The 20,527-nt window shown below is 45.0% G+C and overlaps 1 protein-coding gene and 1 long non-coding RNA gene across 2 annotated transcripts in view; one reads left to right on the top strand and one right to left on the bottom strand.

Annotated features, from left to right (window-relative positions):
• Nucleotides 1–209: 209 nt before the first annotated feature.
• LOC136792978 (uncharacterized) overlaps nt 210–20,527 on the top strand; it is a 28,318-nt gene continuing 8,000 nt past the window's right edge. Inside the window, exons 1-2 of the long non-coding RNA XR_010837641.1 lie at nt 210–1,897; nt 14,821–15,221. This is a non-coding gene — a long non-coding RNA (uncharacterized lncRNA). The remainder of the gene's footprint in view (nt 1,898–14,820; nt 15,222–20,527) is intronic.
• N4BP1 (NEDD4 binding protein 1) overlaps nt 1,774–20,527 on the bottom strand; it is a 49,066-nt gene continuing 30,312 nt past the window's right edge. The window contains exons 3-7 of the mRNA XM_059044324.2: nt 14,394–14,524; nt 12,724–12,820; nt 10,476–10,583; nt 8,428–8,535; nt 1,774–6,613 (exon numbers count right to left, since the gene is read on the bottom strand). Coding sequence (XP_058900307.1) covers nt 6,256–6,613; nt 8,428–8,535; nt 10,476–10,583; nt 12,724–12,820; nt 14,394–14,524 — 802 coding nt within the window. The 3' untranslated portion in view covers nt 1,774–6,255. The remainder of the gene's footprint in view (nt 6,614–8,427; nt 8,536–10,475; nt 10,584–12,723; nt 12,821–14,393; nt 14,525–20,527) is intronic.

A 20,527-nucleotide genomic window follows, 5' to 3' on the forward strand; every position in this document is an offset into this window, starting at 1 on the left:
GTAAAAAAGGCTGCTTCCGGTTTTCAAAAACCATCAAAGGTCACTTTACTGCGCTTCTGCAGTGCTGGCCAACTTAAAAAAAATAACGTGTTCCTGGCGTCCTCCCACAGGAACAGGGCGGGACATGGGCCCCACTACTCAGGAAGGTCGGAGGTGGGAGGCAGCTTCCTTCCACAGCCTCTCTCTGCCCAGCAGGCTGACAACCTTGACCCGGGCCACGAGCCCTCCATTCTGTTCCCTGGTGGGGGAGAGGGTCCATCTCGGGAGCCATTCTGGCTGCTAAGTCGCCCTGGCACAGCCTGCCTCTTGGGGAGGTGGAATGGCCTGCGGGAATTCAAATCCTGCATCCTGGACACATGGGCTTTGAGAAGTGCAAGTCTCAGCATCCCCGGGCCTCGTCTCTTCTCCTGCAAGATGGAGACCTCAAAGCAGCAGCATGAGGAACAGACAAGGCAAGACCCGGCCTGGCGGGTGCTGTGTCAGCCAGGGATCAGCTTTCCTGCACACCTTGTGGCCAAGCAGCGGCTCCGCTGGTGGCCCTGTGGTTCCCTCTCTGCTGCGACACCAATGGGCTCTCCAGGGAGCCGAGCCTGTTAAGAGGAGCGATGTCCTCTCCAGGTCACAGCAGGACCTCTCTGCGGCCCTGCAGAGGCTCTGAGGAGGGTCTGGACCACACTCTGGGTGAGCCCGCAGGGACAGAGGAGAACATTCAGAATCCAGAAGACGAGATCGCTGAGCTTTTGGAGACAAGATCTCTACCTTTGGGATGATCTGTAAGGGTGTGAACAGTTTCGTTAAGTGCCCACAGCGCTGGTGGGCAGAGCCGGCCACCACTGTCACTGAGTGGGCTCTGTGTCAGGCAGTTCCTGGCCCATTTCCTCCTCACGACAGCCCTGGGCTAGGAAGGAGGATCCCATCACCACTGTCTTACCGGTGAGGACACAGAAGGGTATGGAAGGTCTAACTCTGAAGAAGCAGGCCGGGTCTCTGCCCAGCTACGGAACAGAGCAAGGAAATTCACATCAGGGCATTTGCTAAGACACAACCTCAAGTGGGTGGAGGATTCCAGGGAGGAACCACCCTGCGTGAGGGTGTGGGTGGAGCCTCCTGAGGTTACCTGGAAACTGACTGCGGGGACACTCCTGCAGTGCTGATGCTCTGGTCTTTGGGATCTTCCTAACGATACGACGAGCTGCCCTCATTTAATCTGCCAAGTGTAAGGACAGTGATATGTATTTCACTCAAGACTCTTGATTTCAAGGGATGTAAACCCAACTTAAGGAAAAAGTGAAGTGTGTCAGGAAAGCAGGCACCTCGACATCTGAGGAAGGGCATGAGAGCCCTCAGGTTTCCATGACAACAGGAAGCTGGAACTCATGCCACCAGGAATCACGCTGTCATGCTTCTGCTTCTCTCCCACTACAGACCAGCTCCTCCCCCCACCCCGGGCAGGAAGCAGCCTGCAAACAGACCTGGGTGTGACACTCTGTATCCTCCCCCCCACCACCACCAGAGGGGACAATTCCAAGGGGTGGTCCTGACTGGCCTTAGCTGGGCCAGGTGTCTGTCCTGGCCACCTGCGGGCAGGACGTCGGAGCACAGTGCTTGGATCAGCCTGGGGCCGGTGCCCATCCCTGGACCAGGTGGTGTTAGAGCCTTGGCGTGAAGGGAAAATGAAGAGTAGTGGGTTCCAGGGAGTGACTGCTGAGAATCTGATTTCCGAAGGCCTTGCTGGCTGCTAGATGCCGCCGTCAAGAAGGCACCATCCTCCAGTTCAGTTGAGCAGACTTTATTCAGCACCTATTAAGTGCAAGGCACTGTGCTAGGTGCTGTGGGAAATACAGAGAGTGAACACAGACAGCCCTGCCCACGAGGAGCTCACAGTCTAGAAAAGGAGGTAAGACACGGTACACAATCAGCTGCGGTGACACTAGGCCAGAGTGGCAAGCGCCGAAAGCAAGACACAAGTGCTATGGGGTCACAGAACACCATGAGGCTGCTTCTGTCAGAAGCTTTAGGCGAGGGTACAGAGGACGCAGGACTGGGCCTTTGAGCAGGGAAGCTGTTTGGGAGAAAGGGCATTTCTAGCAGAGAAGAAATACACTCAGGAGGTGGGAGCCCACAGGTAACGGAGGAAACTGGGTGGCTGCAGTGAGTGGGCAGGTGGGCTGTACAAAGTGGGCCGTCAGAGGTACAACTGGGAGGTGGAGAGCCAAGCATACTAAGCTCAGGGACGTCTGAACTTGACGCTCTGGTCAAGAGAGCCACTGATCACTGAACAAGAAGAGGGGTGTGCAGAAACGTGTTCTTAGAAGATAAATGTAGCGGTTGTGGAGTCTGGGAGGGAGACGGGGAAAGCTGAGAGGCGGGCTGACTGATCAGAGGCTGACGCCCACAGGGAGGCCATGAGAGCGAGACTGGGGGGCAGTGGCCCAAAAGGGACAAGGGTGGGCAAGGAGATCTTGTGGCGGGGGGAGGGGGGCGGGGAAGGAGAGCAAGGAACAGACGCAGGCCCAGGGTCTGGGGGGCAGTGGGTCTGAGGATATCCCAGGGCTTCTAGGTAGAGCTAGAAATGAACTCGTGAAAGCAGGGCTGGAGCTGGGGCTGGAAGCCATTGCAAAGGGGCGGTGGGAGTCAGGGAGGTGTGCCGGCCCCTATGGGTGAGGGCTTCTCAAAATGTGGTCCCTGGGCCACCTGCACGGGAACCATCCAGGCACCTTGCTGAAGTTGCAGATTCCCAGGATTTACTCCAGAGCTACTGCATAAACATCTCTGGGGGCGGTGCCCAGCAATCCGCATTTTTACTAATAGCTGCTCCCACCCCCACCCCGTGAGTCCCATAGCCGGTCCAAGGTTTAAGAACCACCTGTTGAACTGGCCTTTAGGTAAAAGAAGGAAGAGGAATGGGGACTGTTGAGGAGCGAGGGAAATCTCAGAAAATAGGGAAATGAGGTCAACGATGTCATGCTACGGTCACTGAATGTGGACACGGAGATTAAGGGTTGGGAAAAGGCCTCTGAATTTGGGCAACTGGGCCGTCTCTGATGACTTTCCGAGACTATTCCCACGTGGTGGGGTGGAGGCCAAGTTTGCAGACAGGGGAGTGAAGAGTGGCAAGGGTTGGGGGGAAGGAGCAACAAACAGCTCCTTAGGGAAATCAGGTTATTTTAATCTCAAGGATCTGGAGTACGTGGGGAATAATGGAGAGGTAGATAATGCAGAAATGGAGTCTGAGTAACTAACCAAACAAACTACCGTTGGGAGATGGGAGGAGATGGGCCCAGGGACGGACGGACGGACGGACGGACGGAAGGACAGGTGGGGACGCGGAAGGGCTGGTGGGAAGGCGGAACTGGGGAGGGACCTCCAAAGGACGCAGCGTCTCGGAGGTGTGTGGGAGGCAGGCTGGGCCTGAGAGGGGGTGGCGCCTGGGACCAGTGCCTGGGGGGAGGGGCACGGACCTGGCGGTCGCGGGGTGCACTCACAGCCTCATGGGCTTCTATGCGTGGATCGTATTCCACACGTGCCACAATAAGCCTGGGCTTATATAAGGCAAAACCATCCCTCCTCTCACTGACACCAAAAGCTGCAACAGCCCCACAGAGTCCCTGGAGACACAGCCACGGCCCGCTACGCCTGCCAGAACAATGCTGACCCTTCATCCAGGATGGCTGAGAGGCCTTCTTACTGTTTTTCTAGCTGGCAGCCTACAGGGTCTCAAATACCGGCTACTTGACAGAAAGGTCAAACCAGTCTTTCTTCTCCCAGAGGCGGCAGCCCAGGGCCTGGGGAAGGATGCAGGCCCAGGAATCACTCAGCATCACCACCTACTTATTCTTTAACCCTGGACAACCTCTCTGAGCATCAGACACCAGTCGACTGAATGAGGGTGGCATCCTCTGCCCCGCCGCCTACTTCATTCATTCCATGGAATGCCATGGAATACGGGATGCAGAGCCACCGCACACGACAGCCCCCTACAGCCCCAAGGAGTTACAGGAAGCACTGCTGCTGACACTCCCAAGGTAGTTTAGAACTCTTCCATGGGAGGTAGACCATCAAGAAATATTTTATAGCATCAACACTGAGCCTAGTATTATTAAGAGGAGCCTGAGAACAAGCAATGACTTTTTAAAATAATGGTTTGAAAACTGAATTTTAAAATATTAAATTTAACTAAACTTGACAGATTCCAGAAAGAACCATGAATTGTCTCATTTACCAAGGTAAGTAAGTAATGCTTTTCTGACACTCCTCCCACTTGGCCGTCTATGTTCTTCCTTCCTGCAGCCGAGAAAGTGGAAAGGGGCAGGCAGAGCTCTCAGAAACAATACTAAGACCACAGAGGCTTACACAATCATAGGTCAAAGGTCAAGTCACTTCTAGAGCCCAGAAAACTCCTGACCTCTAGGCCTAGCCAGCTCCACCCGGCATCAGTGGAGGCTCAGCCCCCTTCCAGGAAGACCTGTGGCTAAGTCCTGGCAATCAAGATATGCCCTCTAGGTCCTTCTCTGAAACAGGAGAAGTGCTGGATCGGCAAGGCTGCTGGACAAAACCCTGACCCCAAAGGTCAGAGTCACTGCAAGACCCAGCCCTCACACCTCTGCTGTTGTTTTTAAAAACCACCAGTTGTGAGGCTGAGGCACAGGGGCTGAGACTAACATCACCTTCCGCCTGCCTCGAGTCTTCTACCTCCACGTGCATAGCTGGGTGACTCGGGCAAACTGCCCCCTTGCTGACAAGCAGCTCCACAGTAGGATGCATCTTAAAGGCATCCAAGAGAAAACATGATTGAAGTACGAGTTTGGCCACCTGGAGGACTCTGGACTCACCCCTCGAGGGATGCGGGGGTCAGACACGCCTGGAGGGAGCATCGGGGAGAGACACCTAGGTCTGCTCATGGCCAACTAAGTCCCTTCACCATGAAGAACAAACCAGCACCGAGTCCTCGGCAGCTGTTTCTGGGGACCGGAAGAGATGTGATCGACAAGGCAGACGTGAAACTGACCATGAGCAGCCTAGGGAGAGAACAGGTATAAAGTACGAAGCCCTTTGAAGGTCCAGAGAATAAAGATGTTAGGAATTAATTATCCAGAAAAAGAATTTCACTGACACAGAATTTAGGCAACACTGAAAACACAATACTAAGATATCAGTTCTGAAAAGACTCACAGACAGGAAGGGCTGCTTAGGAGGACACTAGAGAGACAAACACAGGAAAAATAAATATGGGGCTCTGGGGCCCCAAAGAAGCTACTAATGCTGTTTACTGGCTTGGGTCATTCTTGAGAATAGAAAACCATTTTTTTGGCAAAGCTGCACAAACTTCACATGGCAGGGGGAGGTCTCCCAAGGTTGTGGACACAAAGTTACTATAATGATGGGGCTCTTCACTAAACTTCCTCACATCCCACTAGTATCTTCAGAAGCTAATACGTGACTTCTAGAGTCAGTCAGGGACTGGCTGGTGAGTGTGTCTGAGCCCAGGACGAGGAATCCGGTCCACGGCTGTGGACTTGGGTGCGTCCAGACAGAGGGCACCCCGAGCCTCAGTTCCCTCTTCTGCAGGGTGGGAAGGGAGGAAGGGCTGGACTCTGTGAGCTCTCAAGTTTCTTCCGGCCCGGATGTTCTGTGCGTCTAACTTTGCCCTGGTCATTACCAATGGCTAAGCACAAGGTGCCATCTAGTGGCACCACTTGTTCACTCTCACAAATGGCTCCAATGAAAGACCCCAGAGGAGCAAAATGAACTCCTATGGACTCTAATTCCAGGGGTGAGGGCAGAGGAGGCTGGGAGGGGTGAGCACACTTCATGTTAGCGGATGTGACATAGTCATCTCAAGAAAATATAAGAGGTCTTGCTTTCCCTAAGAAAGCAACTCTTTTTTTATTTAGAAAGGCTAATCATATCCATTTGTCAATATTTTCAGCGTTAAGGAAAATAGTTTAAAAAACATAAAAATGTAAGTACACTCAAGAGTAACTGCTATTAAACAGTTCTGAACAGGCAGAAAATGTAGACTTTCCTTTTACAGAAAATGTTAAATCTGTAATAGCAGCATAATTTATATATAGAAAAAAGCTGGTTTTGAAAACCCAGATTTTTTAATACACAAAACACCTGTTTTTTTTCTATACACTACAACAGCATTTCCACTGGGAAATTGGTTTCTTCACATTATGTCACTTCCTGCTGCCATGTGCAGATACTAGCTTGAGTGCATCTTCAGCCCAGAGCCCCAGTTCCCGACGGCCTTCAGTCCAACACCATGGCGGAAAGCGCGTTCAGGTCTTTCATGTACGGATGAGCTGCCAAGATCTGGTCGATTTTCAGTCTTTGCTCTGAGTCAGGGAAGATCTTCAGAAGGGCTTCCCTTAGCTCGTTGGTTTCCGCAGAAGATCTCTGTGCCGGCATGGACAGGTTCTGCTGGATGTGGGGAAGGTTTGGCAAAAGTGGGAAGCGGGGCTGCTGAGGAAGCCAGTGGCTGGGTGGGGTGCCCTGAATCCGGGCTGGAGGCTGGTGGCCGGTGCTGGCTGCCTGGGTGCCAGGGACCCTGAAGCTGGGGTCAAACATGCCCACATTTGGCAGGGCATTGAGTAGGGGCTGCATATCTCTGTGAATGGAAGCAAGTCCTGGTGAGCTGGGTTATGAGATAAACAAGAAATCTGTCTAAACATCTGCTGCTGACACCAAGGCTCAAGGAGCTGCTCTCTGGCCTCTGAAGGCAAGAGAGAAGACTGCAGGCAAGGCAGGGATGGCAGCTGTCCACAGAGGGGCCCGTGAGGATGCCAATGACACCACTTCCCGACCAGTCCTGACAGGGAATGCTAGCTCTTCCTGAGTGACTCCACCTCCCTGGCCTGCTGCTGTGAGGACTGACCCTATCCAGCTGCTTGGCTCTAAACCAGGGTGTGCCAGAATCACCTGGAAGCTTTCAAGAGAACTGGAAACAGGTCCCTACTCTCCTGCAGATTCTGATTCTCTGTGGAGCCTGGTTGATGGGGCTGAGAAAAAGGAACCCCCTTTGGGCAGAGAGGCTGCCTCCCCAGCCCCTCAAGTCTGAGTGAGACGTTGGCACACCGCTTGAGTGCACGTGAGTGTGTACACAGCATCCGTACTGGTAAAAAGCCTCCCACTTGACTCTGCCTTGCAGCTGAGAAATGGGGCTGACTGAACACTTTTCCCAACTTCAAAAGCTCAGTTCCTCTGTGCGGGGAGCTATTACTAACTTCTCATTCAATTAGTTAACACTTTTGTGAAGAGCCATTAGGTGAGCAGGCAGGACTGACCCTGCTGCCAGGCTGCTGAGGCTGTAGAAGGAGCCGGAACTCTCCTTCCATTGTTTGACCCATGGGCCTTGATGCCTGCACGCAGGCCTCAGGTCTTAAAGCCTAGCAGAGGATTTCCAAGTTCAGACTTCTGGAAGAAAAATGAGACATACGGACATCCAACAGGTGTTAAAAATGGCTGCCGTTCTCTTGGTGTCGGTAGAGAAGCAGGACCTTTGGGAACTAAGTCCTCATCTGTGTAATGAAACCAAAAGGCTCAAAAGAGAAATGATTCACAAGACCTGGGAGCTGAAATCATGCTGGTCTTGTGTGCAGAAGACAGCTCTGTGTGAACCACCCGTCCCCCGAAAGGATCCTGTTATAAATGGAAAGGATCAGCTATAGTCTCACTGCCTTAAAAAGCTGGGGGAGCTGTGCGTCTGATTCCTTTCAGTTTAGACCTCCATAGCATCCCTGTGCAAACATCTGCTGAGAAATACACAGAAATGTAGCGTGTTTTACTTTAAAAAAGAGAAAAGGTCTATCATTGGGCAATATGATCTGCCACTCAGGCACACAGGACACTTTAGTTAACAGCGGCCATTACTTGATAATTCTGAAAACAGAAACAACCACTAGCAACATGTCTTTAAACACAAACAAAAAACCCTAAGCCACAACAAAGAAAACCTAAGCTATCAAATCAACTTCGGATAAATAAAGAATACTGGCTTCTCTATTAAGTGAGGTGGAAAGTAACACTTCCCCAGGCAGTGATTCCTGAATAGTAAATAAATTAATATAAGCATAAAATATTCAAAGCAAATGACTTGGGAAAATGAACTTAAAAAAGATATTCAGACACACACAATGAACCCAAGCAGCATTCACTAATAAGTGACCACTAGCAAAATCTGCTTTGTTTTCTTAGACCTACAGAAAATCTGGCTCCCCATTCTCTCCTGGGATTAAAACCAAAAGGACCACAAATGAAGATTTGGTCTTTGGGAGACATTCCACATATATTTCACCAGCACTAAATCTAAGGCTATTTAAAAAAATAAAACACCATCTTTAATCTTTAGAGAGAGCACTTGCAAAGAAGCACAAAGAACTGAAACAAACTTGCAAATGCAAGACAGTCTGGAAAAGAAAATACCTAAGGAAGACTTCCTTCCGAAGAAATTCTTCTAATCGAGGTCCACTTCTTCCCAGAGGATCATCAGGAACCATAAAAATGTCCCCCACAAAGGTATACTGGAGCAATCTACAACATGGAGAACAATTACAATGCTAGAGAAAAAAATTAAAAGACTGCTTAACTGCCTAAAGCAAAAAACAAATACACCCCAGTTAAACCATTTTAATTTCTCTTTTGGATACAAATATTGGTCAATACAATAGAGTAAGAAACTTTTACCCTATTGGCTCTCACATTTCTTAGCAAGACTTTCAGATTTTTATCTGGGCCTGGGAAGCAGTTTCCTCTCCTGACTTTCAATGTAACTTTGAAAAATAAGACTGAAAGACTGTCTTAGGATACAACAGGTGCTCAACCAAGGTTTAATTTTTGAATAAATGAGCCCATAAGCAAACCCACTGATGTTCTTTTAAAAAAGGGAAACAGTATATGAGGAAAGAATATTGAAGGTCAGTTGAGCATGATTTATCAAGTCTACAAAACTGTTTAAAAAATAAAAAAGTCCAAATGACTGGTTTGCTGCTTGGACTTTGGTTTCTGCCTTGTTTTATGAATCCTGAAGGCAACGGGTTGGTGTGACTGAGTCTTGACTGCATTTAAACCTTCCATGCAGGGCTTCCCTGGTGGTGCAGTGGCTGAGAGTCCGCCTGCCAATGCAGGGGACGCGGGTTCGTGCCCCGGTCCGGGAAGATCCCACATGCCGCGGAGCGGCTGGGCCCGTGAGCCACGGCTGCTGCGCCTGCGTGTCCGGAGCCTGCGCTCCGCAACGGGAGAGGCCGCGACAGTGAGAGGCCCGTGTACCGCAAAAACAACAACAACAACAACAACAACAACAACAAAAAAAAAAACACCTTCCATGCATACACAGATGAGTGTCCAATAAATACTGACAATGAGCCCAAGGCACAGATCCAACAGAACACATACTAGACGATTAATGGCTTGTTAACTGTACCCAGGTCAAAGACCAATTCTGAGTTCAGCTATCAACAACAGTTTTTTAACAGTCAAAATGCATATAGTAATTAACTTTCACCTGGGCATCATTTTCTAAAATGACGAACCAAAGAATCATTTTCTAAAATCCTCAAATGATTCAACAAAATATAAATATCAGACAAGGGGGAAACTGTGAAACCCGTAAAGAGGTAAGTATGTAGTTACACTAGTTATATAATAGTTATACTAGATATACACGGCCTTGAGGTATGTTTTTTAGATTTGTGGCATTTATGACTCATCCCTGGCACTACCATAAGACTACTGCTTTTTGTTAAGTAACTTGTCAGACGATGCTTGTTAATGGTAAGTCCGGGATGCTTGTGTTCACTGATCTTAATGCAGCTGAACGTGTTCAGAGTGTCATTACAAACAAAAAAGTTACAGTGGTGACTGCAAACTCCTGACTTTGTTATTTCGGATGATATTCAACATGTTTTCAATATAGATGACTAAACGTGGTAAAATCATGGTAAAATGCTCAAGAAAAGCATCAGATAGTAAAAAGTAGAAACACTCTCTCCTGTCCAAAAAGTGAAAACCCAATCAGCATATTGATTTTGGTCCTACCCTCTTGATGAACTCATAGTTGTCAGTAAACCCCAACCTTCATATTTCATAACTGAGTAAAGTCAGGAGGCCCAACGACTTGCTCAAGTATAAGTATCCCTCGGCATCAGGGCAAGGTGAAGTTAGGTGGCCGTTTCTGCTCCATCACAGTTAACAGAGAGTTAACTGTGCCACAAGGATGTGTCTCTTGCCTCCCGCCAGGGAAAACTGATCTATAGAAGACACCTGTGGGCACGAGCGCATGCTCACACGTCACCTGCTGGAGCTACTGCTTTGTGTTGAGTCCTCCCACTTACTGAGAAGGGCCAGCCATCCTGTGGACTGGGAGCATAGTCTTATGATACTTTAGGTCCCCTACACTGCTTCCAAGGTGGACGCAAAACAAATAATAAACAACAAAAGACACCTCTGACCAAAGACAAAGAAGAAAATATTACCTTTTTGTAATTATTTCTCTCCAAGAGGCTGACTCAGTCACAAATTCTCTGAAGTTATCATTTGTTACAATTATGCCACCAGTTTTGTCCGCTAAGTGTAGTAGAAACCTATGGTAACATAAGAGTGGTTAAAATGGGCAAGCAGGCAGGCATCCCTGGCTCAGAGAAGCTGTGTTATAAGAAAACAAAAGGATTTCCTCTTCATAGGAAAATCACCAAAGAATTTAACCAAGGATGGGAAGCAGAAAGTTAAGCCCTTGTCAACTGAAGATCAATCTGAAATACTGAACATCTGAAATTACTAGAATAAATATAAATGAAGATCTGGCTTTCATACAATCTAACTCTTTTTCAAAATAATCTCAACCATAATTTATACATCTTTCTAGAGAAGGTGTATTATCAGTAAAGGGTGGTAGTAAGATAATGCATGAGGACTAGAGCAGAGAATGAATAAGAGTCAACAAGCCTGTGAAATCACTGTTAGGTTTTTAGCTGCTAAGCTACGGTACTTTGGTTCTACGATTAGTTGCTTGACACAGTTGGCCTTGCAATTTTTTTTTTTAATGCCTAAATTCACATTTTCTGCTCTGACTGAAGAAGAGATGTCCAGAACTGCCATTCAGTTTAGTCCAAGTTATAGATCCACTCAAATGCAAATTATGAAAAGATCCATGGTAATCAGAAAGTTTAAGAATTAAATATTCAGAATTCTATTTCATTGTTGGAGATTATTCATGTTCAAGCCCTCTTAATGAGAGCTTTGTGAGGATAATATGAGTTTTATCTCCTAGTCAGGATAACCACATTTGCCTGAGGCAATATAGACAAAGATAATGAAACAATAAAATAAGAGAATCACTACTAGAATTAAAGGTGCAAACAACTGCTTTTATTAATAGTAGTGAGTACTTAAAAGAAGATTAAAAAACAAGCCTCATTAGTTTCAGAAATCTTAGGAAACCTTGGTAAGTAAATATGATTTAGTATTTTGGATTTATTAGTAAGTATCTTAAATTATTTCTAACTGGCATGAACTGTAAGTGGTAATAATCTGCCCAGACGTATTAACAAAAATAGGTAGTAAGGGCTTCTGTGCATGTACTGTGAATCAGAACACATATTCACGTCTGCTAAAAACCCAGAGAGCCATATAAATTAAGCAAAAGCCTAGCCGGCACACTTGCATGTGCATTCAATCTCTGCTGGTGTGAGAATGAAGCTGCAGCGTTAGAGCATCTGAAGGTTCTTCACGAGCCTGGCGGTTCAACCTGCCTTTTCACCTGGGCACTCCAGGGTCCCTACCCCGTGTCCTAGAGCTGGAGCAAGGGTGGGCCCTCCATCCCACTCTCCCAGTACCTTCCCATTTATGCCCCGGCCCAAAGGTGCCTCCTCCCACACTCTTCTTCAAGCCACCCCTGACTCTCCCCATCAGATCTGGTCTCTCATACCAGCCTGGTGAAGGGTAAGGGGCTGTCAGTGAGAATGCCCTTTGGCCGTTCTGCTGAATGTCCGTTGTCACCCCAAGTCCCCTTCCCCTGCTAAGCCCCTCTTTTCATCTCTCACTCATCTGACCATCACTCACTACCTTGGGTTACAAGCTAAGCACTGTCTTCAATGTGGGGGAGTGCTGTGGGAGAACGCTGAGGCTTAAACCACTAGGGGGCTTAAGTGCTAAAGGCCAGAGAGAAAGAAAGAGGGTGAGGGCAGGAGAAGAAACAACAGGCAGCCACTGTTTAGGTTCCCAGACACTTGTCATCTCAGCACCTGCTCTCTGAGCAATGTAACAACCTAAGAAATGCAGCTTATCCCTATAACACGAGGGGCAGCTGAGACCATGTTCTATCATGTGGAAGAAATACTGAGGGCTCAGGCATCACAGTGACAGACTAAGTCACTGGCCAAGTATAACCAGGAGGAGCCAGAGAAATGTTTGAAAACCACTCCTGAGGCTGCCACACTAAGACAAGACAAACATTACTTTTAGGAAGTATCAAAAAAGACTACAAACTCAGTATCTGCTTTTACTTACAGATTCTCAGTCATGTTTTATTAAAAATTCTAACTCAACAGCTTCTTTGGTAATCTCCCTAAACCGTACAGCAAAGACCACTGAATGTATAACCTTAATGACAATAAAGGTTAAAATTCTCAAACCCGAGTCAAGTGTGTCCACCATCCGGTGAAGCAGGTGGTTGGTTCCTCACCACCCCACACCCACTTTAGAAAGGAAACCAGCCTTTCATACCTGTCATCATGAGAAGCAATTCTTTCTCCAAAGACCATCCGTGCAGGAGTTAAAGATAATATTCCGAGCTCCTGGAGCTGGGTTAAGAAGTGCTGTTCTGTTCATGGAATAAGTTGAATAGACATTCAGAAAAAGGCTATCTTCCCAGATATTTAAATAAATGAAAGCACTCCCAAATGTTTCACCTGGGGAGGTGTGGGAAACCTTTTTTCTACTGACTCAAGAAGACTCAACTTTACTAACTTATTGGGAAGGAAAAAAAAAAAAAAAATCAAGCAAGACATATACTAAGACAAATATAACATAAAAACTGACTTTAGTTATTTTTTAAACTTAAAACTGTTCAACTCATTTGCTTCTTAAATTAAGAAGAGTAAACCATAAACCTGTATTTAATGGATCTTACCGTTAAGAACTTTTTCACAGCCATATTACAAGCAGTAGAGGACAAAGAGAGTAAGGGCAAGAGTCCCTGGGAGGGAGGGCAGGGCTGGGAACGGAAGAGTGATGGCAGTAGAAGCAGACAAACTGCTCTGTCCCGATCCCAAGAAAGGCCTGCTTGGTCCCTATTCCAGGAGTTTGTCAAATCTCCCTCTGGCTGGCATCCTATCTAACCTCTCTCTGTTTATCTGTATAAATATTTACTGATTCTCATGGGAGTGGGTTGTGAGAGAGGCTAAAGGAGGGCCAAAGCCACAAACGAGTAATGGGCAAAAATGAAGCTAAAAGCTCAGAATCTAAGATCCCCACACACCTACATTCCCTACAATGGTACTCACCACTGACTTAAGCTGAAATGCCCAAACATGGCGTCTTTATGATTCTAGAAATGCACAGCCCATAAGGCTTACAAGACTCTTACAGGGATCTTACTGCAAAAATAACTGAAATGAGTGGATCTGCCTCACTTCTCAAGTACCTTCTGTTAGGACCAATACATTCCCCTGAGTGAGGCAAGTTGGGATACTCAGGAAATGTGGTTTTACCATTTCCACCTCAACAGTGACTAAGTTTTACTTCCTGTTGTAAATGTGTTGGGTGAGTCCTGTTCTCACGCTTCCTCCTTCCAATCTACCTTTTATTTCCAGGTAATCTGATGTGTTAAGCTGCCTGGCATAGCCCTTTCACTGGTTTTCCTATTACGACCCAGGAAACAAAAAAACTTTAAGCTTCTCTGGAATATTTAAGGATCTATACAGTAAGTTCAAATCTTTTGTGTGTGGCCTGCAGGTCAGCCATGCAGTACCATACAATTAACATAAATGACTTATATTAAGCTATTAAACAGACTGCTAAAAAGACATTCTCTTTGAGGGTTCCAAATTTATCAAACAGCCATTTTCAAAAATACTGTTTAAAGAGGAAGAAACCCAGCCTACCAGCAAGACATATTTAATCAACTTTTTAGAAAGTCAAAGAAAATTTTTGTGAAATATAATGAAGTCTAATATAACTTCCTATATAAACAGCTGTTTAACTTTCCCACCTTCCCCAAGTATTTCTTAGGCTGCAACACTCTTCAACTGATTTTTTTTTACTGGGTGCAACGAATTTACAGTTTTGTTTTTAAAGCTGCTGCACATGACTCTATTCTAAGTAGCGTGTGTTGCAATTACAAGCCAACTCATTAAATACCTAATTGGTAATCTGGAAAAATCAGTTTGCCTCACCTGTGACATTAGGATCACGCCTTGTTCTCCACTGCGGGACAAATACAGTGATGTTTCTGTTGCCAAGCTTCCAAAAATATTCAACTGCAATCGCAATTCCACGACAAGAAAAGAACTTTTTCAGACCATGGCTATATGAGAAAAAGTAAAATTTATTTCAGTTTAAAGCATGTTTAAAGTATATGTTAATTTTCACCACGATAACTTTAATTTAATAATTAATTATTTAATTTAGTAATTTCCTTTAACAGTCTGCTGCTCTGCAAAGCCAAGAGAGAACCCATGATAGGAGGTAGGATTCTTAATAGCTCTGTGATTTCTGTTGCATTTTATTCAGCTGATTTAATTGAGCGTGCTTTTACGGTAGAAGGCAGTTTTTAGCTTCAGGGCAATACTTGTTTATTACACCCTTTATTTTTGTTTTCAGATAAGGAGCCCATTCTAGAGAGCCTTAGTCCACGGGCCTCTAAGAATGTTATATGAATTTTATGAAGGAATTTGTTGCTGAAGCAGAAGCAGCTGTGATCAGAACTATTCCGTGGCATGGTCCTCACCACCGCAACTTCCAAAGGCTTCGCCAATGCCTGTGGCTCCGGAAGGGCTGCATCCCCTTTCTGGAGAACTGTGAAAGTGACTCAGTTTACAGCTTCCAGGAAACAAGTTGAGGGCAAAGCTCAAGTGAAACTACCCGGGGGGCCATGGCCCTGATTTTGTTGAAGGAAGCAGAAAGCAGGCGGAAAATAAACACGGAACAGTACTGAATATGACTGAGTACATTTTTTCTGCAAAAGGCCAGGCACTGTCTGCTGTGCCACGGAACTGTCAACCGTAAGTAAAGGGGTATTGCTAAATTCCATGTTTATAAAAACAGGTGGTGGCCAGATTTGGCCCCTAACTTGTAACCCCTGGTACAGAGGATTAAAAACTGTTCCCACCCCCAAACCTGGTAACAAATTTCAAAAGAAAAGAAGAAAAATATTTAATATTTATTCTCCAGCAGTTAAGTAAAAGTTTTATTTTAAGTGTTTTTAAAAGTTTGGAATTTTGCAGGTGGTAATCCGTTTGTCTACCCATGAGTATTAGAAAAAGGGAGAAATCCCTGTGATGTTACAGTTGAGATTAGCATAATCTGTACTCACTGCTTCAATGATCGCCTATGATGCAATGACAGTAAATTCTGCATCTTCAGTCCTGTCTTCTCACATCTCAAAACCACTTGGCAGGTACTTCCTTCACTTGGAGCTCTGCCTCCTCAGGCACAAAGTGTCCCAAGTCACCCCCAGGCTCTGCTAATTCTAACCCACCTGCACTGACTCCAGTCAGACTGGCCCTGAAATGCAGCCACGCAGTCTCTGATTCTGCTCAGGGCCTTCTACGGCACCATTCTTCTACACAAATCCAGTGCCTGGCTTCCAGGGCGCCTCCACACCTGACTATTCAGATGGGATCTGGCCAAAGCATACCTTGGGCTTCCACCACCATCCGTCATCACACTCTGGATTTTGGCCAGGTGGTCTTGCCATTTGACTCTTCCGGGTTCTCAGCTTTTTCTTATCTCTTAAACCTCCTCCCCGAATGCCCTCAGGACCCAAGGCCAGTCTCTCTTCTTCTATGAAGCTGTCTCTAGACACAGGCCCTCAACCATCCCTCTTCTTTTCTCTGACTTGCTATCTCGTACTGTGCACCAGAACCACAGAACTTAGGAATGCATTTAAAGTCATGTTAGAGATAAAAAGAACGAAACACCTCTTGAGAGACAGAGCCACTTGCCCAGCTTGCACTGTCAGAGGGTGGATGAGCCGGGATTAGACTGACGTTTCCTCACTCCTGGGCCAGTGCCCTTTCAACTACCCCCCAGTGGTACTGTCTCCAACTAAATCTACATTATCATGGAGCAGGAATGGGCTGGACCTGTAAGAAACATCTAACGTCCGGAAGAGTGGCTCAGAAATGCCTCCTTTTAGAGGCTAAAGCCCACTCTCTTCTCCGTGAACCATAAATAAGAGACTGTACCGGCATCAGCTATACCCCAGAAAATGTATGCAAGTAAACAAACCCATTCTTGATGAAATAACTTAGCAGTGGTTTATTTATATAAAAGCATTTAACTATGGCAAGAATGTAGCAATATGACATTTATTACTGGGGGGGGTAGTTTTTGTATAGGGGGTCTTACCCTTGAGATAAATGCACTAAAAAAGCTTATAAAGTGCCTTCTTAGTTTATTCATCAGACACAAATGTGTATGAACTCTTTTTCTCCTCTTTTCCTTAAATGCTTCTGTTGATGGAAACAGTAGAAACTGGGTGGAAATAAAGTCCCCAGTCCATTACCTTGGGTCACTAAGGAAAAGGAGGGAAATGACAGTAGATAATATTCTGCTGCCCTGGACCCCTCACAAGCTTAGAGGGGGAAAGTGGAGTTTCTAGAAACATTAGCACTAAAACAAATTTCCAAAGGGTTAGTTATCCTCAAGTGATAAGATCAAATCACTTTTAATACCCTGAAAAATCTCTAGGGCTGTTTTAGGAATAAATAGCAGTTCAAAATTCTGGTAGAGAACAAATGGGCTAATCCATAAAACAACAGAAACAAAATCAAGTGGAGCCAAATGACTGACCTTAAAATAATACAAAGTGTCCTTGACCTTGCCTACTTTTACTCTCACACCCTGACCAGGCAAAAAATGTGCTGTCTCCTAGCCTCCCTGCAATCAAACCAGAGCAACTTGCTGACAGGTAAACTCAGACCAGTGGTCTTTTCTGACTCAGAGACAAAGGGTATACATACAATAACACCTCTCTACGTCTGTGAAGGCCAAACCTCTGGGGTTCCCACATCCAAACATAGAATTAACAGATATTAAGCCTGAGAAGTCAGATGTGCAGGCTCTCAAGGGAGATTTAAACTCCTGTTTCCATAAACTTGGGAACAACTTATAATATCTGGTTACTTTCCATATTGTAGCAGACAGTCAACTAGAAAGAGGGTCCAAAGCAGAGAGGAGATGGGTGATAAATACCTGATAAACACTCATGGCCATCACAGAACCAAGACAGGGCAGTGTGGGAAAAGAGTGAGAAACCCTTTGAGTTACCCAGGAAAGAATAATCCCTTTCTATAGCTTCCACTTGATAAAAATAGCCATGGAACCCTGATATAGAAAGACTAGCATGAAAAATGGTTAAAATGTAGAGGCAAGTGAAGGGACAAACCTCATCTACATGGAAAATTATCTACACAGATAAGTCAGGTGCTCTTATGTTGAAGTTTCAGACTGACAGAGACCAAGTGTTATCTGGCCTCCATGGTGATGCCTAGCCATACACCACAATTTCCATTTACTCATCGTTTGACTCACTCATGGTGACAAATGGGAAAAACCAGTAGAGATATGCATAATCAGCAGCATTAAGTAGGGTATTTTGCAATTTCTCACGGTGTGTTATAAACTGCAGACACCACACTGGACAGACAAATAAACAAGGCTTTGCAGAAACCCAGGGATGGGTGGGCCTGAATGGCTCTAAGGTGGGGTTCACACCTATTGCTTAAGAACTCAAATTTCCTTTTTAACTACTTCCTCCACTAGCTGGGTCAAATTAGTGAGGTTTACTCAGCAGTGCCTGAGCAACTCAAGACTTATGTATCCAATGTTGCCAAGGCCTAAAAATTCAACCTCAGCTTCTGTGGGAAGAGAAGGGGTGTGTGATGGCTCTGGAGAGTAATATCATGGGCCCAAATCTCATATCTGCATAATCTTGGACAAGATTTTTAGGCCATATTATATACACTACAGATTAATTTTTACTTCACAAAACTGGTGTGAAGACGATATTTTAAAAGATAAAGTTGAGCACCTGACACATAACAAGTGTTTGTTTTAAGATTCCAAATATTTGGGGGCTTCCCTGGTGGCGCAGTGGATAAGAATTCACCTGCCAATGCAGGGGACACGGGTTCGAGCCCTGATCCGGGAAGACCCCACATGCCGTGGAGCAACTAAGCCCATGCGCCACAACTACTGAGCCTGCACTCTAGAGCCTGCAAGCCACAACTACTGAGCCCACATGCTGCAACTACTGAAGTCCCCGTGACTGGAACCCATGCTCCGCAACAAGAGAAGCCACCGCAGAAGCCCATGCAATGCAACTAAGAGTAGCCTCTGCTCGCTGCAACTAGAGAAAGCCTGTATGCAGCAACAAAGACCCAACGCAGCCAAAAATAAATAAAAATAAAATAATTTATTTTTAAAAAAGACTCCAAATATTTGTTGAAATGTAATCCAAACTGATTACTAGAATAGCAATTGGAATAGCAATATAAATGGGTGGTGAAAAATCATTTAAACAATCCTAATCTTTCTTAGTCTTTAATTCATTGATTCATTCAACCCATCGTCACTGAGTGGCTACTATGTGCCAGGCACCATGGACTTTGGGGGTAGTTCAGGGAACAGAACAGACACGCATCGCTTCTTTTATGGAATTTATAGTCTATAATTCACATATAATATTGAAGCAGTTGATTTAGAATAATGATTTTTTCTGACTTAAAAAAATTAAGGTGAAATTCACATAATGTAATCATTTTAAAGTGAACAATTCAGTGGCATTTAGTACATTCATAATGTTGTGCAACCATTTATATCTTATTCCAAAACATTTCCATCACTCCAAAATAAAACCCTGTACCCATTAAACAGTTTCCTCCCAGAATAAGAGTTAATTACTGATATTTTCAGATCAATCTACATCAAATTAAGTATAAGTCTGTCTTCTTAGGATAATACATCCTTGTAAAAGAGTTGCTTTTAAGTTGAGACACCCTCTGAATTCAAAGAAAATCGAAATCCTCTCTCAAATAATCTGCTTGTGGTTTCCCTTAGTGCACTAATTCAGCGGTTTTCAAAAGAAATGGTACTGTACTGAAGGGTGTTAGGAAATATGTGACACTGTTTTGGGGTGTCACAATGGCTGGGGGGCAGTACGGGCAAAGTAGGAGGGACTAGATATGCAAAATACCCTGTCAGTGCCACTCTAAATTCCAATAGCGACCCCTTTGAGAAATATACTAGTTACCACAAAAAGGTTTTTTAAAAGTGTCATTACCACTGCTCATTCTACCTTAATTTGCATTTCTTAGTCTTTGAACACCAATTTGGGAAATCTCTCCATACACAGAAAGATGAGAAAGGATTAATATTACTCATAATCGTGACCTAAATTTTATATCATCATTTGGCTCAAGAAATTGTAACAAGGAACTACTGTGGGGCTTGGACTGTGAGTGATTGAAATTGCACTTTACATTTTTACTTAGATAATGCTATGCAGCTGTGGGTCATTTGCTGGGTTTCCCCCAAAAGAACTGCCAAAAAACAAAGTGAAATGACAATAAACAGTGTTATTTGGAAATGAAGACAAGTATATTACACATTTTTACTGCCTATATTCAAACTTTGACATATGAAATGCTGGCATTTTCTTCTTTTTTTGACAGCAAAGTACAGCACCATTCAAAAAATAAAAATCAAAAGAATCCCTGGTATTTTAAAAAACAGATACTAAAATATTTGTAGATGGAAATGAAATATCTGAGAATTCCTTCAAAAGGGGTGAAAGGCAGCAGGTGGGGGTATAGGTGTAACAATGTTTGAAATGATGAAACAAGACGGGTCATGTACTTGATGGGCACATGGGAATCCCAAATGAAACCAACACGGAATTCATCCTATTATCTTCTTGTGAATTTCTTTGAAAATTCTAACCAAAAAATCAACAAAAAAATACATAATACATAATAAATGCGTATTTTAATAATAAAACTCACTTTACTTTTCAATTTTATCAAGTATTCCCAAAAAATCAGGGGATTAACTGATCTCTTAGAACTCTTAGGAAAGAGGTCACATAAACATTCGGCAATTCAGAAAAGTACAGCTGACTGTTGAACAACACAAGGTTTGAACTTCAAGGTCCACTTAAATGTGGATTATTTTTTCCAGTAGTAAATACTACAGTACTGTATGATCCGAGGACGCAGAACAGCTTTATGGAGGGCCGAATGGTAAAGTTATTTTGCCTGGGCAGACCATCGGTGCCCCCTAACCCCAAATCGTTAAAGGGCCAATT

Source organism: Kogia breviceps, chromosome 18 (assembly GCF_026419965.1).
Source record: "Kogia breviceps isolate mKogBre1 chromosome 18, mKogBre1 haplotype 1, whole genome shotgun sequence".
In the NCBI taxonomy this organism is placed as follows: Eukaryota; Metazoa; Chordata; class Mammalia; order Artiodactyla; family Physeteridae; genus Kogia; species Kogia breviceps.